The 13,084-nt window shown below is 43.1% G+C and overlaps 1 protein-coding gene across 2 annotated transcripts in view; it reads right to left on the bottom strand.

Moving 5' to 3' along the window:
• The window catches only part of LOC119268071 (2-oxoglutarate and iron-dependent oxygenase domain-containing protein CP2-like), a 23,549-nt gene that overhangs the window by 1,269 nt on the left and 9,196 nt on the right, over positions 1–13,084 (bottom strand). For both annotated transcript variants that reach the window (XM_037549566.1, XM_037549567.1), the window contains exons 3-7: positions 4,427–4,603; positions 4,193–4,343; positions 3,993–4,079; positions 1,933–2,057; positions 1,480–1,598 (exon numbers count right to left, since the gene is read on the bottom strand). In XM_037549566.1, the coding sequence (XP_037405463.1) occupies positions 1,480–1,598; positions 1,933–2,057; positions 3,993–4,079; positions 4,193–4,343; positions 4,427–4,603 (659 nt within the window). The remainder of the gene's footprint in view (positions 1–1,479; positions 1,599–1,932; positions 2,058–3,992; positions 4,080–4,192; positions 4,344–4,426; positions 4,604–13,084) is intronic.

Here is a 13,084-nt window from a genome sequence, read left to right as displayed (position 1 = left end):
CAGAATAGCCCGTGAATAGTACCTGATCAGTTTACGGGGTATTGTTTACAAGACAATGTTTACCAAACAGATGTATCGGTATGCATTGACACTGTAATCAGATGACGGATGAAAGGAACAGCAATGTTAAAATACTTCATGCATACACGGAAAGCTGCTGGGTTCTCATTTCAACAACCATCTGAGCACACAGTAGACATGCAACAGTTATACGACATGCCACGGGGTCAAATGGAACCAATTTTGTTTTACATCTTATTACTGACCTAAAAGCATCTGCGTCCCTTATTATCCAAATTTGGTGCTACTTCACTTCTGCTTTGTATATACTCAGACGATTTTTCTCACCATGTGTGTGTGTGTGTGTGTGTTCGTGTCTTCCCTAGTGAGATATTATCTATCTACAGGAGTTCCGCCACAATGATCCGTACACGATTAAAAATTGCCACTATTCCTGCTTTTCTTGTTGATTCTGGAGGATGCAATTTACGTAGACCACTTTGTCGCTGTCATTCTGTGCAGGACACCCTTTCTCAGTTCCTTGCCCTGGTCCTCATGCTCAGGTACGCGTCATCTTGCTCTAATGGTTGCTTCTGCTGTTCCACCTCATTTTCAGACTGGGGCTTGGGCCATTTCTACTGCCAACTTAACTAATATTCAGCCTTTTCCTGCTCTAAGAATCTTTGTAGCAGCGTACCTGTTTAGTCTAGGCTTCAGCTCTTTGATTGTGTGTGCTATGCATGTGATTGTAGCACCCTGTGAGCACACTATGCTGACCACTCAGTCTGTTGAGAGTGTTTGTATACGCTACAGTACTCAGCATAAGGAATATCATTGTTATTGTCATGTTGGCCTATAGATGTCGGTTTCTGAGGGTATATTCTTTTTGATGAACCATGTCCCTTCTATGCTCGGTCTTTCCCTGGAGCTTCTCCAGATTTTTTTGTCTATCCACTTTTTCAACATTAATTTCAGTTGAAGGTGTTAGAGAGATAGCTGTAGTCTTGTATGCTCTCTTATGTATTTCCTATTCAATACGGATTCCTATCTTACTACTTCTCATGTACTGCTATATTTGCTAGAGCCCATGGAATATGTTAAGTTGCTACTTCAATATTAGGCTTGTTAAAGAGATTAGCGCACAAATCCTCATAATGAAATTGCTTTAACCAAATAAATGCTCAAGTCTTACGGCTATGAACTCTTGGCAACAACGGAAAGTTGCATAACTCAAATACAAGCAACATAAATACAAAAAGGAATCAAAAATATAAGTAACCCACAAAACCATTAAGATATGAACATTAAAAAAATATCATAGTAGGGAAGTATGATAATAACACAGTATATAAATGCATGTATGGCAAATTATTTAACTATGGCGATGAAGACTAGAGAGAGTGGACATGTCCGGATGCAAAAATAGGCCACAGAGAAATCTTGGGACAAAATTGAAATTGCAAGGAGAGATCTGAATACCTTCTGCACCACAAAAGCAGATTCATTCTGAGCCCTGATGATGTCGGTCTAGCACCATGTCTATGACGGCCACGGTGAAGTACAGCTCGTCCAGGAACATGAGAGTAATCATACATTTCCTGCAGCCAAGATCAGGCATGGGAATACTTGGTTGAAATTGCTTCCTCCTATACTTGATAATTATTTCTTTGAAAAAAGGTAAAGTATGAACTATATTGATTTGCAGGTACTGTATAACTGATGTGAACAGCTCAACATCCCTATCTTGCCAACAGCTGATGTCAAATTCCATGCGCGAGAATTTTAGAAGTAATGCATTCAAGTTAATCAGTATCAACAAAGATGGCAAAACCCAGCATGCATGGGCACGTGGACAAACAAATGAGAACCATATAAATCTTAAGAAATACAATAATCTGTGTTAGTTCACAGTAGTTACCAAACACCATGTACCTCATGCTGTGTTTCTGAGTTCACATGATTCTCGCAACGAATGCCACGAAAGTATAATTCACCGCCTGAGAATTGCTTGCCAAGGCAAACATTTAATGTGACCTCAGAATCATCAACATGGAAACCTGCAAGTCCGAGTATTAATAGCTTACAACAGAGAAAAAAATATTTGACTTGCTTAGATGGTATCTCTAGGCACTAAAGAGGTGGCAAAGCAGATGGACTTGTCTTGCAGAAAGTGTCACACGAGAAGTGACAAAAAAATGTAAGTAAAGAAAAATAGAAGGAATGAAAGTTCTGGTAATTACAGCTCTCCTTTCCAAAAATCAGGGCATATTTTCTCTTGCGCATAAACCAAGAGAACATTGAAAGTGACCCAATACCCCTAATTATTATATCTTAAGTGTTGTATTCGATGATGCATGTAGGAAATATAGTGGGGTATAGAAGGACCAACGCACTTATTTTGTGCTAGAATATCAGATACGCCCTATGCAATTATGCAGGCAGCTATGCTTGTGCGCGCAGCCATCGCCCTCCCGCGCCGATGCGATTCCCTTCTTGTGGCGGCGGCCGCCGCCTAGGGTTTCTCCATTCTCCCCCATCGCCTGGAAATGGATGTGCTGGTGCTGCAGACGACGTTCTGGTGGTGGTGCCCCTAGGGTTTCTGGATTTGGTGTTGAGGCGCCGACGAACTAGGGTTTGGATAGGGAGAGAGAGTGACGGGAGGAATGGGGAACGAAAGAGTGAGGGGGGGAACAAGCGAGTGAGCACGGCGGGCAAGCCGTGTCCTAAATCTAGCGCCGGTAGCGGTCAAACGGCGCTGACTGGACGGAACCGTGACGGGAGGGCAAAAGCACAAAGAAACCAAAGTGAGTTGGGCAAGAACGAGGGCTTTCGGAAACTAGGGGCAAACCTGCCGAGGGGGACACAACTAAGGGCACCAAATTAATTATCCCTATTTTCAAAGAAACGAGCACAGAATAACAGAGCATACTAATTGATTTGAAAATTATCAAACAAAAAAGGTCACCTTGCCATAATGTTGGATCATACAAGGCATACTACAAGGTAAAATTGTGTGTATCAATGTTGTCTGCAGAACCCGTTAAGGCTAGAACATCACCATTATGATATAAGAAGATCCGACGGAGTGATTGGGAAAATATGACTTTATGTGCCCTCGGCAAAAATTACAATCATTTCAGCTCAGTTCGACATATATATGAACTCAACTATTTGTTTTTCTTTTTCTGTCCAGGTCACAGGAAGTCGTGTTTTTTCAATCAATCCATTAGATCATCTTACATTATAGTCCTAGTGTCATAGTATTTTTGTCATGATTTTGGGAACTTCTACAATGTTGAAATCTTAAACAGGTTATGTGGTAACTATTGATAGAAAATCCTCCTATATAGGTACAATTGTGTGTATCAATGTTGTCTGGATTCGACAGTTCAAAAGTTCTCAAAAAATATGAAACAAATACTAGAACATCACCACTATAATATAAGAGAGGGAGATGAAAAAAAGACACACCTAGGGTGTGGAATATGGAGTTGACATGAAAACGAGCTTCTATTCTGAGACAAATGAGAGTCACTGATACACTAGGCAGGAAACAGAAAATCACAAGACAGCTATGGCCAGTTTAAGAGCACCAGTTTTTATAGTGGATATATACACTTCTTGCAGACCATGATCATCACGATGGAAAAACTAAAAATCAACAGTACCACAGCAAGATTGTATCAGTCCACATTAACAAAATAAGCTATGTCCTTCACGTTTGGTAGAAAGAGCCAGTACGAGTATCTTCCACATATAGATCTAATATGTGGCTTTACTTTGTTCAAACAGATATATGAGTTGAAAGAAGGCCCAAGAGGTTGCTTCATGTGCTATCCTCAATATAAAGAGCGGGGGGCGGGGGTGGGCACAGATTTTACAGCATGAGTATCCCTCTAAAAGGCAGCCATCCAGACATGCACAATTCAAGAACAGAGAACCTCAAAAATTTCTGGCGGCATCCCTGGGAAAAAAAACAATGGTAACTTTACCTAGTTCAACATCTCTGTCTTTCCCATATTCAACAACAAAAGCATGATGAGAGTCCAATGTTCCTCCACCAACCTCAGGGTAAAAAACTGAAGGTTGACACAAAGAACATAATATTAATGTGGAAGGAAAGGTATGCTGAAACAATTAAACCAATAGTGATTCTTCCTATCTACAACAGTACAGCAATAAATCAAATAACCTTTAGAAATTGGAGCTATGAACTCCTCCATGAACTGATTCAGCATAGCTTCCAGGCCAAAATCATCAAGGACAGCACCATATTTATTCATTGTATTTGGCCTCATTATCTTAAATTTCATTGCATGAACCCACTTTTCAAAGTTCTCTACCTACAAAGGTGTAAATAATTGCTTTCACATTGTAGCAAAAGCCTTCATAAGAGCTAAATTGGGTGTTAATTACTTTGCCATACCTCCTCCAATAGCATGTCACAAAAGTTGGGCTGTAACATAGCAAATGAAAAAACACCAGGAATTGGTTCAGTCATTATACTTGCAATGCTTTCTTCTGTATTGGTTCTTACTGCTTCAAGGAATGTTGGTAAGAAGAAAGCCGAAGGGTGCATGCTGTATAATTCTTGATGAAGTGGCTGTAAGTTGGCAAAAAAGTGAATTACAAGCAAGCAAACAGGAAAGAAATAGTCCTCCAAAAAATAAAACCATGGCCAATTACTAGCCACACTTCTATCTAAAATATTTTAAAAGATCCGACAAAATGGTGATGTTGAGTCCTGACTCCTGTGGCACATGATAGCCAATACTTTTAGAGTTATATCATGCTCAGCCTGTATATTTTCCCCATTGTAAGGGGTTTCCTGCATATTTACCACCTATCCGTGTGTGTGTGTCTCTCTCTCTTTCTATATATATATATATATATATATATATATATATATATATATACATACATACATATATATATATATAGGAATGAGATTCCCTATCCGAACTTACCAGGGTCACAACTATCAGAACCTTACGTGAGTGCATTGAGATTAGAACTTTTCCTTGTCAGCGGTTCCTTTTCTCTCTGACAGCTTGATTTTTCGCACGTCCTATTTACTGTACACACCTGCCACCCTCTGTTAAAGGTTCTGATCCAACCCTGCCACTACTGGGCCCGGCAATGTCTCCTGACACGGGCTATCCCACGAGAGCCCATCATCTTATGGTTCCAACTGTTTGGATTTTTCTAGCCATGCTTACACACCGCAACGGACTCCGTCCACTCTTCTTCATTCTGTTTTATTGCTCTATAGACCACGTGTTGCCTGTTCTCACTCTCGTATAGTGCCGTTCTTTTAAATTTTTTGGCATTAGTTTTTTTGCAGCTCTTTTAAGTCTAACGCATACTAATTTAAGAGCCGTAATGGCCGCTCCCGTATTTGCTGACCACGTAAGGTGATACTAGTATGTTGACGCATACTAGTAAGTTGGACCAAAGATAAGTGAATGCAAGGTGGGTGGAGTTTCATAAGTGACACTGTCACGTGAGGACGGGACGATGAATACGTCCCCTTGTAATCTTCAATTTATATGTTTATTATATGTTTATACTGCTCGCGGAAGATCCAATCCTTCACGAGACAAACTCTGGAAGTATCAAAACCAAAGACTCGTGACATGCACCACCATACAAGATATTCTGTACGTGTGGTTGCATTCATTAACTTTTTACGGCTCTAATCTCCTTGCCACCGCTAGAAAAAGGCTAGCAGTACATGATGGCGGCGACAGGGCCATCCTCCGTCTCGCTCAAGGGCGCGGCCGCAGTGCAATTCTCGTGCGGGTGCCCCGGTCTACTCTCGCACGTTCATTCGCCACCACACCGGCATAGATGGCTCACCCTTGGTAGTTTTGACGGTTCTTCATAGTGACCCATGAAACCATGATTGTGTCGTACGTTTCTGAGCGAGTTGAACAACGGTTCCATGAATGAGGGTCAACAGTTCTTCACAAAGTTTATTTTCGGTTCCCTTTCTTTCGTAGACGGTTCTCCCCTCGTAGTTTTGGCGATTCTTAATGGTAACTCGCGAAACCATTATCGCGACGTACGTTTCTGAGCGGGCTGAACAAAGGTTCCATGAATGAGGGACAACGGTTCTTCACAAAGTCTATTTTCGGTTCCCTTTCCTTTCCTTCGTACACGGGTCTCCCCCTCATAGTTTTAGTGGTTCTTCATGGCGACCTGCGAACCCATTATCGCGTCGTACGTTTTTGAGTGAGTTGAACAACAGTTCCATGAATGTGGGGCACCGGTTCTTCACAAAGTCTATTTTTTGTTCCATTATCACAACAATTCCACTTTGGTGGTACGCCGACTTTTCGTGAAAGACTATTTGGGACCAATGTTAAGAGTGGTCAGTCAGGATCTAAACATTGCTAATACAGTTCTTCATTCCAAAAGAATCATTTTTGTGCATATTATATCAAAATTTACTGCAAATAGAAAAACTTATTATATAAATGAAAAACTACTCCTCCCAAAGTTTAGAATATTTATTTTAAAAGTTGAGTATAGTGGATCAAATCCAGTCCGGTTATTATCTCCACTAAAATCTGACCAGTTGAGCTGCATGTGTGTTCAACATAACTGGCTACGCCTAGACTTTTGTACTTAAGCATCATGCAGGTATAGGTAGCGTTCAATGGATGCACATAACATTCCAATTTGGTAGTAGCCCAGCCGAGGCATAATAAATTATGTATCTCTACGTGCCGTTCAAAATATGACCAGCAGCAAGTCATCAATATCTTTGTGTTCGCCAAGCATGAAACACTGGTCAGTTGTGTTGTTTTCTCCGATTCAAGGGCACCCCGAGTCAGACAAATGGTGTTCATCAATGCTCGTGAGTTCTTACAGAAGAGGAAAATGCAGTCCCAGCCTTTCTGAACATGGCGTTTCGCATGTGGCGCTCTCTCCCCTGCGTCGTCTGGTTGCAGGACCAGGGCATATAGTCGCATTAAAAAATTCTGAACCCAGGCCCAGCCATGGCACACAGTTAAATTTCTGAATCCAAGACTGAAACTATTACCCGAAAAGTCGAAATGTTGTTGATTAAATTTAATACCAATGGTTTATAAAGCATGAAATGAACATCATGTTCAGATAAGTTGTACTCCCTCCGTAACTTGTAATATTTCAGAGAAACTAAATGTGTATGCCTTCATTCAGATAATAATATGGTCATAGAGGACAAAGTCAACATGCGTTGATTCAGATAACATTTTCTTCAATGTCTCACTTAAGTGCTTCAGCCGTTATCAAACTGTTTGTGCAAAAAAGAAGTGCTTCAGCCATGATCAGACTACTTGTGTAAAAAAAGTGCTTCGGCCATGACCACAAAATGAGCTCGATCAATATGTCCATCACCGCGAACTAACTAGTCAACTCCCAGGTGATTAAAAATCAGCACAAAGGCACAAGCATTACTCACGCGCAAGCATCACACCTGATGAGAGGGGAAACAGCGGGGGTGGGTCGTCGTTCACATCACGCATGTTGACGGCCTCGATGTAGCTTCATGACAACAGATCTGAGATGGGTAGGGGAAGAAACAAACAAAGGTGAATTCTTTTTCCCAGCAAGATGAACCCATGTGGATCTGTGGGGAAAATCACCACATAGACGGCCACGCACAAGCATCATGCAGGTGAAGGGAGGAGATCACCTGGAGCGCGTGGCGGCCAGTGACCATGGCAACGAGGCGAGGAAGAGGAATGGGAGCAGGGGAACTACTCCCTCGAGCGCCTGCTCCATGGGCTCGTGGACGTCCTGCAGCTCGCCGTCGACCTCGGCTCGGGCGACCAGAGGGAAGGAGACGAGGAGGTTGGGCGACGCCGTGGCGAGGAGTGATGTGAGTAGGAGACCCAGCCGGGCCTTGCTTCTGGTGCTCCAGATTGGGGGAGTGAAGGGGGCGTGACGCGAGGGCAGAAGTGCAAAACAACTGTGGTGTCACGGAGGAGGAAGGAGAAAAACAGGGGTCCTCATGGCTGGATATGGCGAGCGGCGGTGAAGAGGATCGAGTACATTGACAAGTCCTTATGGTTAAGTAAAAAAATCAAAGGGGTTGGTGGTCCACCTCGTCTCAAGTCACGAATGCAAAAATCTCAGAAGTGTCGACCCGTGAGCGAAGTATGGGACGCAGGAAACAGTGACAGGCCACGGACCACACAAAATCCATGTGCCTCTTGCTAGACCACCAACTCCGACACTTGCGAAAAGACTTTGCCCGCTGCAGAAAGTGTCAGGGAATCAGTGGGTGAAGTGTCGTCGAAATTGAGAAAAAGGCGTGCATATTTCTACCTCTCCCTCATACGCACGGATCACGGAGCAGACCCTCTCGGCAGTGATAGTTGTGACCATGGTCAGTTTTGATATTCACAATTTTGCCTATATATATATATATATATATATATATATATATATAGATGTATATATATGGTCGCGCTATTCGTCACCCTGGGCAGACCCTATCGGCAGTGATAGTTGTGACCATGGTCAGTTTTGATATTCACAATTTTGCCTAGTCGCGCTATTCGTCACCCTGGGTGAGGAATAGTTATTCTTCACCCCCCTCTATTTTACCATCAATGCACCGTAATTTTACGTTCCGTAAGTGTTGTCTTATTTCCAACGCAAAAAGAGACCGTAAGAAAATATATAATCGCCGTAAAAAATATTTTATGTTATGTAAAATTACAAACGTAAAAACATAGTCTAAAATACACATAAACTATAAATTTTCTTGTCTTATGACCTATACTTTTATTTTCTTATGTCAAATTTTACGTAGTGAATCAATAGGAATGTAACTATTTGAATTCCAAACGAAATTATAAAATGATCGTAAGATTACCTCGGGTGAGGAATAATTTATTCTGCACCCTGGGTGATGAATAGTAACACTATATATATATGACAAATGTTTCCTACCACCAGTGGTAGTTACCACCACTTGTGTTTTGTATGTTCTATGTAGTCAGTGCTGTAGCTAGGATTTCCCCACGACCCAGGCTCAGCTTCGTCGGTACAGTGAACACTGTAGCTACAGTATGGCACTGTTTGCTACAGTCAACGAAGGGCTGTCACTCTACGCCCTAGGCCACGGCCAGGGCAGCCCGGGGCCTGCCTACGCCCGTGTATGTAGTATCTGTCAAAACCGAGATTATATACGTGTAGTATGTATATAACAATGTTTAGGTAGTATATATACTACTTTTTAGGTTGTATGTACCATATTTTGAGCATACTCTTTTTCACGTACAAATGTGTACGTATTTCACAAATATAACAAAACCTATGGGCTCATATGCAATTTTTTCGTGTAACTTGCTTTGAAATATCATAGATATAGTATATTAATATATGTAGAATGATAAAGTAGTATATATACTACTACATGATAGTATATGAGACATGTGGGGTAACTACCACCGGGTGGTAGGATGTGTGTGTATAGATATATATATATAGAAAACATATCTTGTGGACGGTCTAAAGCACTCATGGTATCATTATGAAAGTACAGGCCAAAACTGTGAAAACCTAGAAATATACCTAACCACTATCCTACTGCAATAATTCTCTCTAAGAAGAATGCCCATGTCGTGGCAATTCCTCCTACAGCACGTCCTTGTATAATGCTCAAGGCTCTAGGCTGAGTAGCAGGAGCAAATTTTAATTTTGGCGGAAAAAGGGGAGAGCTTCCCTTTCCTGGTTCTACTGTAGCCGGATTCCCGGAACCACAAGAATCCTTAGAATGGGAATCCAAGTCAGCACCTTTTTTCTTGAGATTTTGAGAAGAGTTGCTCTTTGGAGAGCAGAGTACGATGAAAGTTGTTGACCCCCAGGAAATACAAGTTACGTATTTTCTAACATGGTATTAGAGCCTATGTTAATTTTTGTGCACGCGCAACTCATGCTTGAATCTTCCATCATGCCATCCTCATCTCTTGCCGATCGTCGCTCCTTCCACTTCCCCACCTTGTTGCCCACTTCACCCACCACATCTCCCCACCGCCGTTTCCCGTGAAGGCCGTCGTATCTCGATCTTCAACTGCCGCCCATCAACACGACTGTCGCATGGCACCCACTAGATAGGCTTGCGGCGAACACCCGCTCAACTTGCTTAGCTCGCCCACGTCTTCTTGCTGGATCAGCTGAAGCACGCCAACGCCTGCTAGATCAGCCACCCGGCTCCCTTCCCTACCTCGATTCGTTGACGCAGGCACCCGTCCTGCTCGACTCGATCGCGTTGCCGCCCGATTGGTCCGCCCGCCTGCCAGCATCCTGCGCTGACCCGCTGGTATGGACCCTACCCGAGTTGGTCCGTCGCCGGATCGAGCGGTTGATTTGGGACACGCTTTGGTTGCCTATATTGACTTGGGTGTCGGTTCTCCGTGAAAAGAAGAAATAAGATAAAAAAAGATCCAATGTCTTCGTCATCGGGCTATGTCGCCGTTCCTCGATGCACGGTGATTTTTTTATGGTACTAATTACACCGAGTCCATTGCCTTTATGCACATTCATATGCGTGGCATTCGTCTTCGGAGCATTCTGTCCGGCGAGGTCCCCTAGTCGCCACAACCGGTTCCTCCTGTTGCTGCTACCCCGTTGACACCACCGGCTCTTGTTGCAGATTCTCAGGCTACTAATAAGGATGCAGCTAAGATTGTTAATGATGCTGCAATTCATGCTTATGAACAGCAAGTCTTGGCCTATGAGGAGGCTCTTCCCACTTAATAGGATGCTCTGTCTTCTTACAGAGTTACACTCAAGATGATGATGCTCGTACTGCGGATGTTCTCACATCTAGTGTGTTGCCTAAGTTTGCCTCTGATTTTATGGGCCTTATTACGTCTTTGAAATGTGGACTCTCTTCGCCAGCGCTATAAGCCTTTTGGTGATGCCATATACATGTTTGTGGTTCGCCAAGAGCATGCTCCTCAGCGGGGTGACTCCACTATTGATGAGTTCTACACACAAAGCTTTGCTATCTGGCCCCAGCTTGACTCTCTTTGCACTACTGGTTGTGGTTCTTGCCAGTGTGGCATTGTGCGGTCACACTTGACTTGCCAGTGTTGATTCTGGACTTTGATTTGAGCGTTCTTGGGCTCGTTTTGAAGCTATCCATGTGCCCAAGGTCATCATTTAGGCTTCCACATCATTTGCTTCGAACCAATTGTTGGCAGATTGGCATCTTCACCTAGGCCTTCGACCATGATGACTCAAAATCGTGCATCTTCGTCGTTTTCGACCTTGGGGATCCTCACCAAGGAAAGCTGGTACCTCTCCATCGAGTAAAGGAACCAACAAGCTCACCAACGACTTCAACCATCCATACTTTCGACACCAACAATGGAAGCAAGGTCGGTTAACCTCAAACCTTGATGAAGGTATTGCGCTGACGAAGGTATCCATTTTAACACACACTTATCTTCCCCTGCCATTACCCTTGATAGCCCCACCATTAGTTGAGCATACCTTTACACCCATTGAGACTAGCTATCCAAGTGTTGTCGGGCCTGGTGAACTTGAGCACCTTAGTGACTCTCATGCATCATATTGTGATACTTGTCGTGCATATTTGGTGAAGGCCCAATGGAAGTGGTGGAAGGAAGAAAAGGGGCAAAAAAAAAAGAGCAAGAGTCACAAAAGAGCTTATAAGCAAAGGAGTTGTGCGACAAAGATACTTGTACTAAGGATACATTTGATAGGAAAACATTACACTTGTCTTGTAGGATTGGTGCCAAGTTCTATCACACAACCAAGCTATCGTCTCCTTGTGTTTGTCCAACACGAGCTTAATCTTTGTTAGGTAAAACTTGTATGCTCATTTCTTTGGCTACACAAGCCCCATTATCTTGGCGTGTGAGTTTCCTTTTGCCTCTATATCTTTTGTGAAAACTTGCATAGCATTTTGAGTTCATTGTGGTTTTCTTCCAACTTCTACATATCTTGGACATCAAATTGCTTGATTTCGTGCCACTAATCCCTACCAAGCTCCACTATAAGCCTATTGTGTAGGCGTGAGATTGGACAAGGTCCATTACCAAGTGCACTCATTTCATATTGTCAATTGTGAGATCCCTTGATCCATATACAACATCGAAAAGAGGTAACTTTGGTATTGTTCATTTCTTTCATTCATACCTAGCTAGAGTGTTAATATGGATAGGGAAGGCACATCACCTCCAATCTACACCAACAAGAACCACTTCGACGCCATGTGGGACTACATCGGCGCCAAGATGGACGCACACATTGAGCTCATCAAAAACATGCTCAACAAATGCAAGTCGTCCACATCTTCAACATCATCTTCATGATGATGCTCAAGTGCGCATGCTTCTGAGCTACCATCTTCTTCAAGATCACACCGACATCGACATAACCACCTACAAGAAGCTCCGACGACTAGAGCACGTCGACCACCAACTACAAGGGTGACCATTCCATCTTCGGAAGTGCCCAGATGGCCGCCCATGGGATATTCCCTTCGGTCATGGAGGCAAATGATGATGAGCCCCACACATGGCCTTCATCTATGGTGAAGGTGATGAGATGGTTGAGCATCAGAATTTCCCTTCAACCACGACGGTGTATGATGACTATGGAGACGTGTGAACCGATGCTACTCCAAGCTCCAAGTTCTACATGAACCGATGCTACTCCAAGCTCCAAGTTCTACAAGATGGACCAAATCCCATGTGAGGATGAGAGCCATTCCACCATATGTGAGATTGAGTGCATTCCACTTTGAGAGAGCGATAGAGTTCACTACTACCCTATGTTTGATTAGATGCTCCAGTTTCCATGTGAGAGCTACCACCATCACATGAGTTAGATGTGTGACTCCACTATATTTGACTGAGTGCACCAACCTTGAGGGAGGGAGTGAGCCACCATATTGAGAGAGTGAAGTAGTTGATAGGTCATGTGAGGTCATCCATCATTCTAACAACTTAGCCTCTACCTTTATTGTGTCTTCTAATGCTAGGTCTCGTGGACGATGACGCCCTGATCCTCAACAACTTCGCTCCTCCTTTGGACAAGACAATGGCCATGG

The sequence above is a fragment of the Triticum dicoccoides genome, chromosome 3A (assembly GCF_002162155.2).
Source record: "Triticum dicoccoides isolate Atlit2015 ecotype Zavitan chromosome 3A, WEW_v2.0, whole genome shotgun sequence".
NCBI lineage: Eukaryota > Viridiplantae > Streptophyta > Magnoliopsida > Poales > Poaceae > Triticum > Triticum dicoccoides.
The sequence above is the reverse complement of the archived record's forward strand: the minus strand, read 5'-3'. Positions and strand labels throughout refer to the sequence as shown.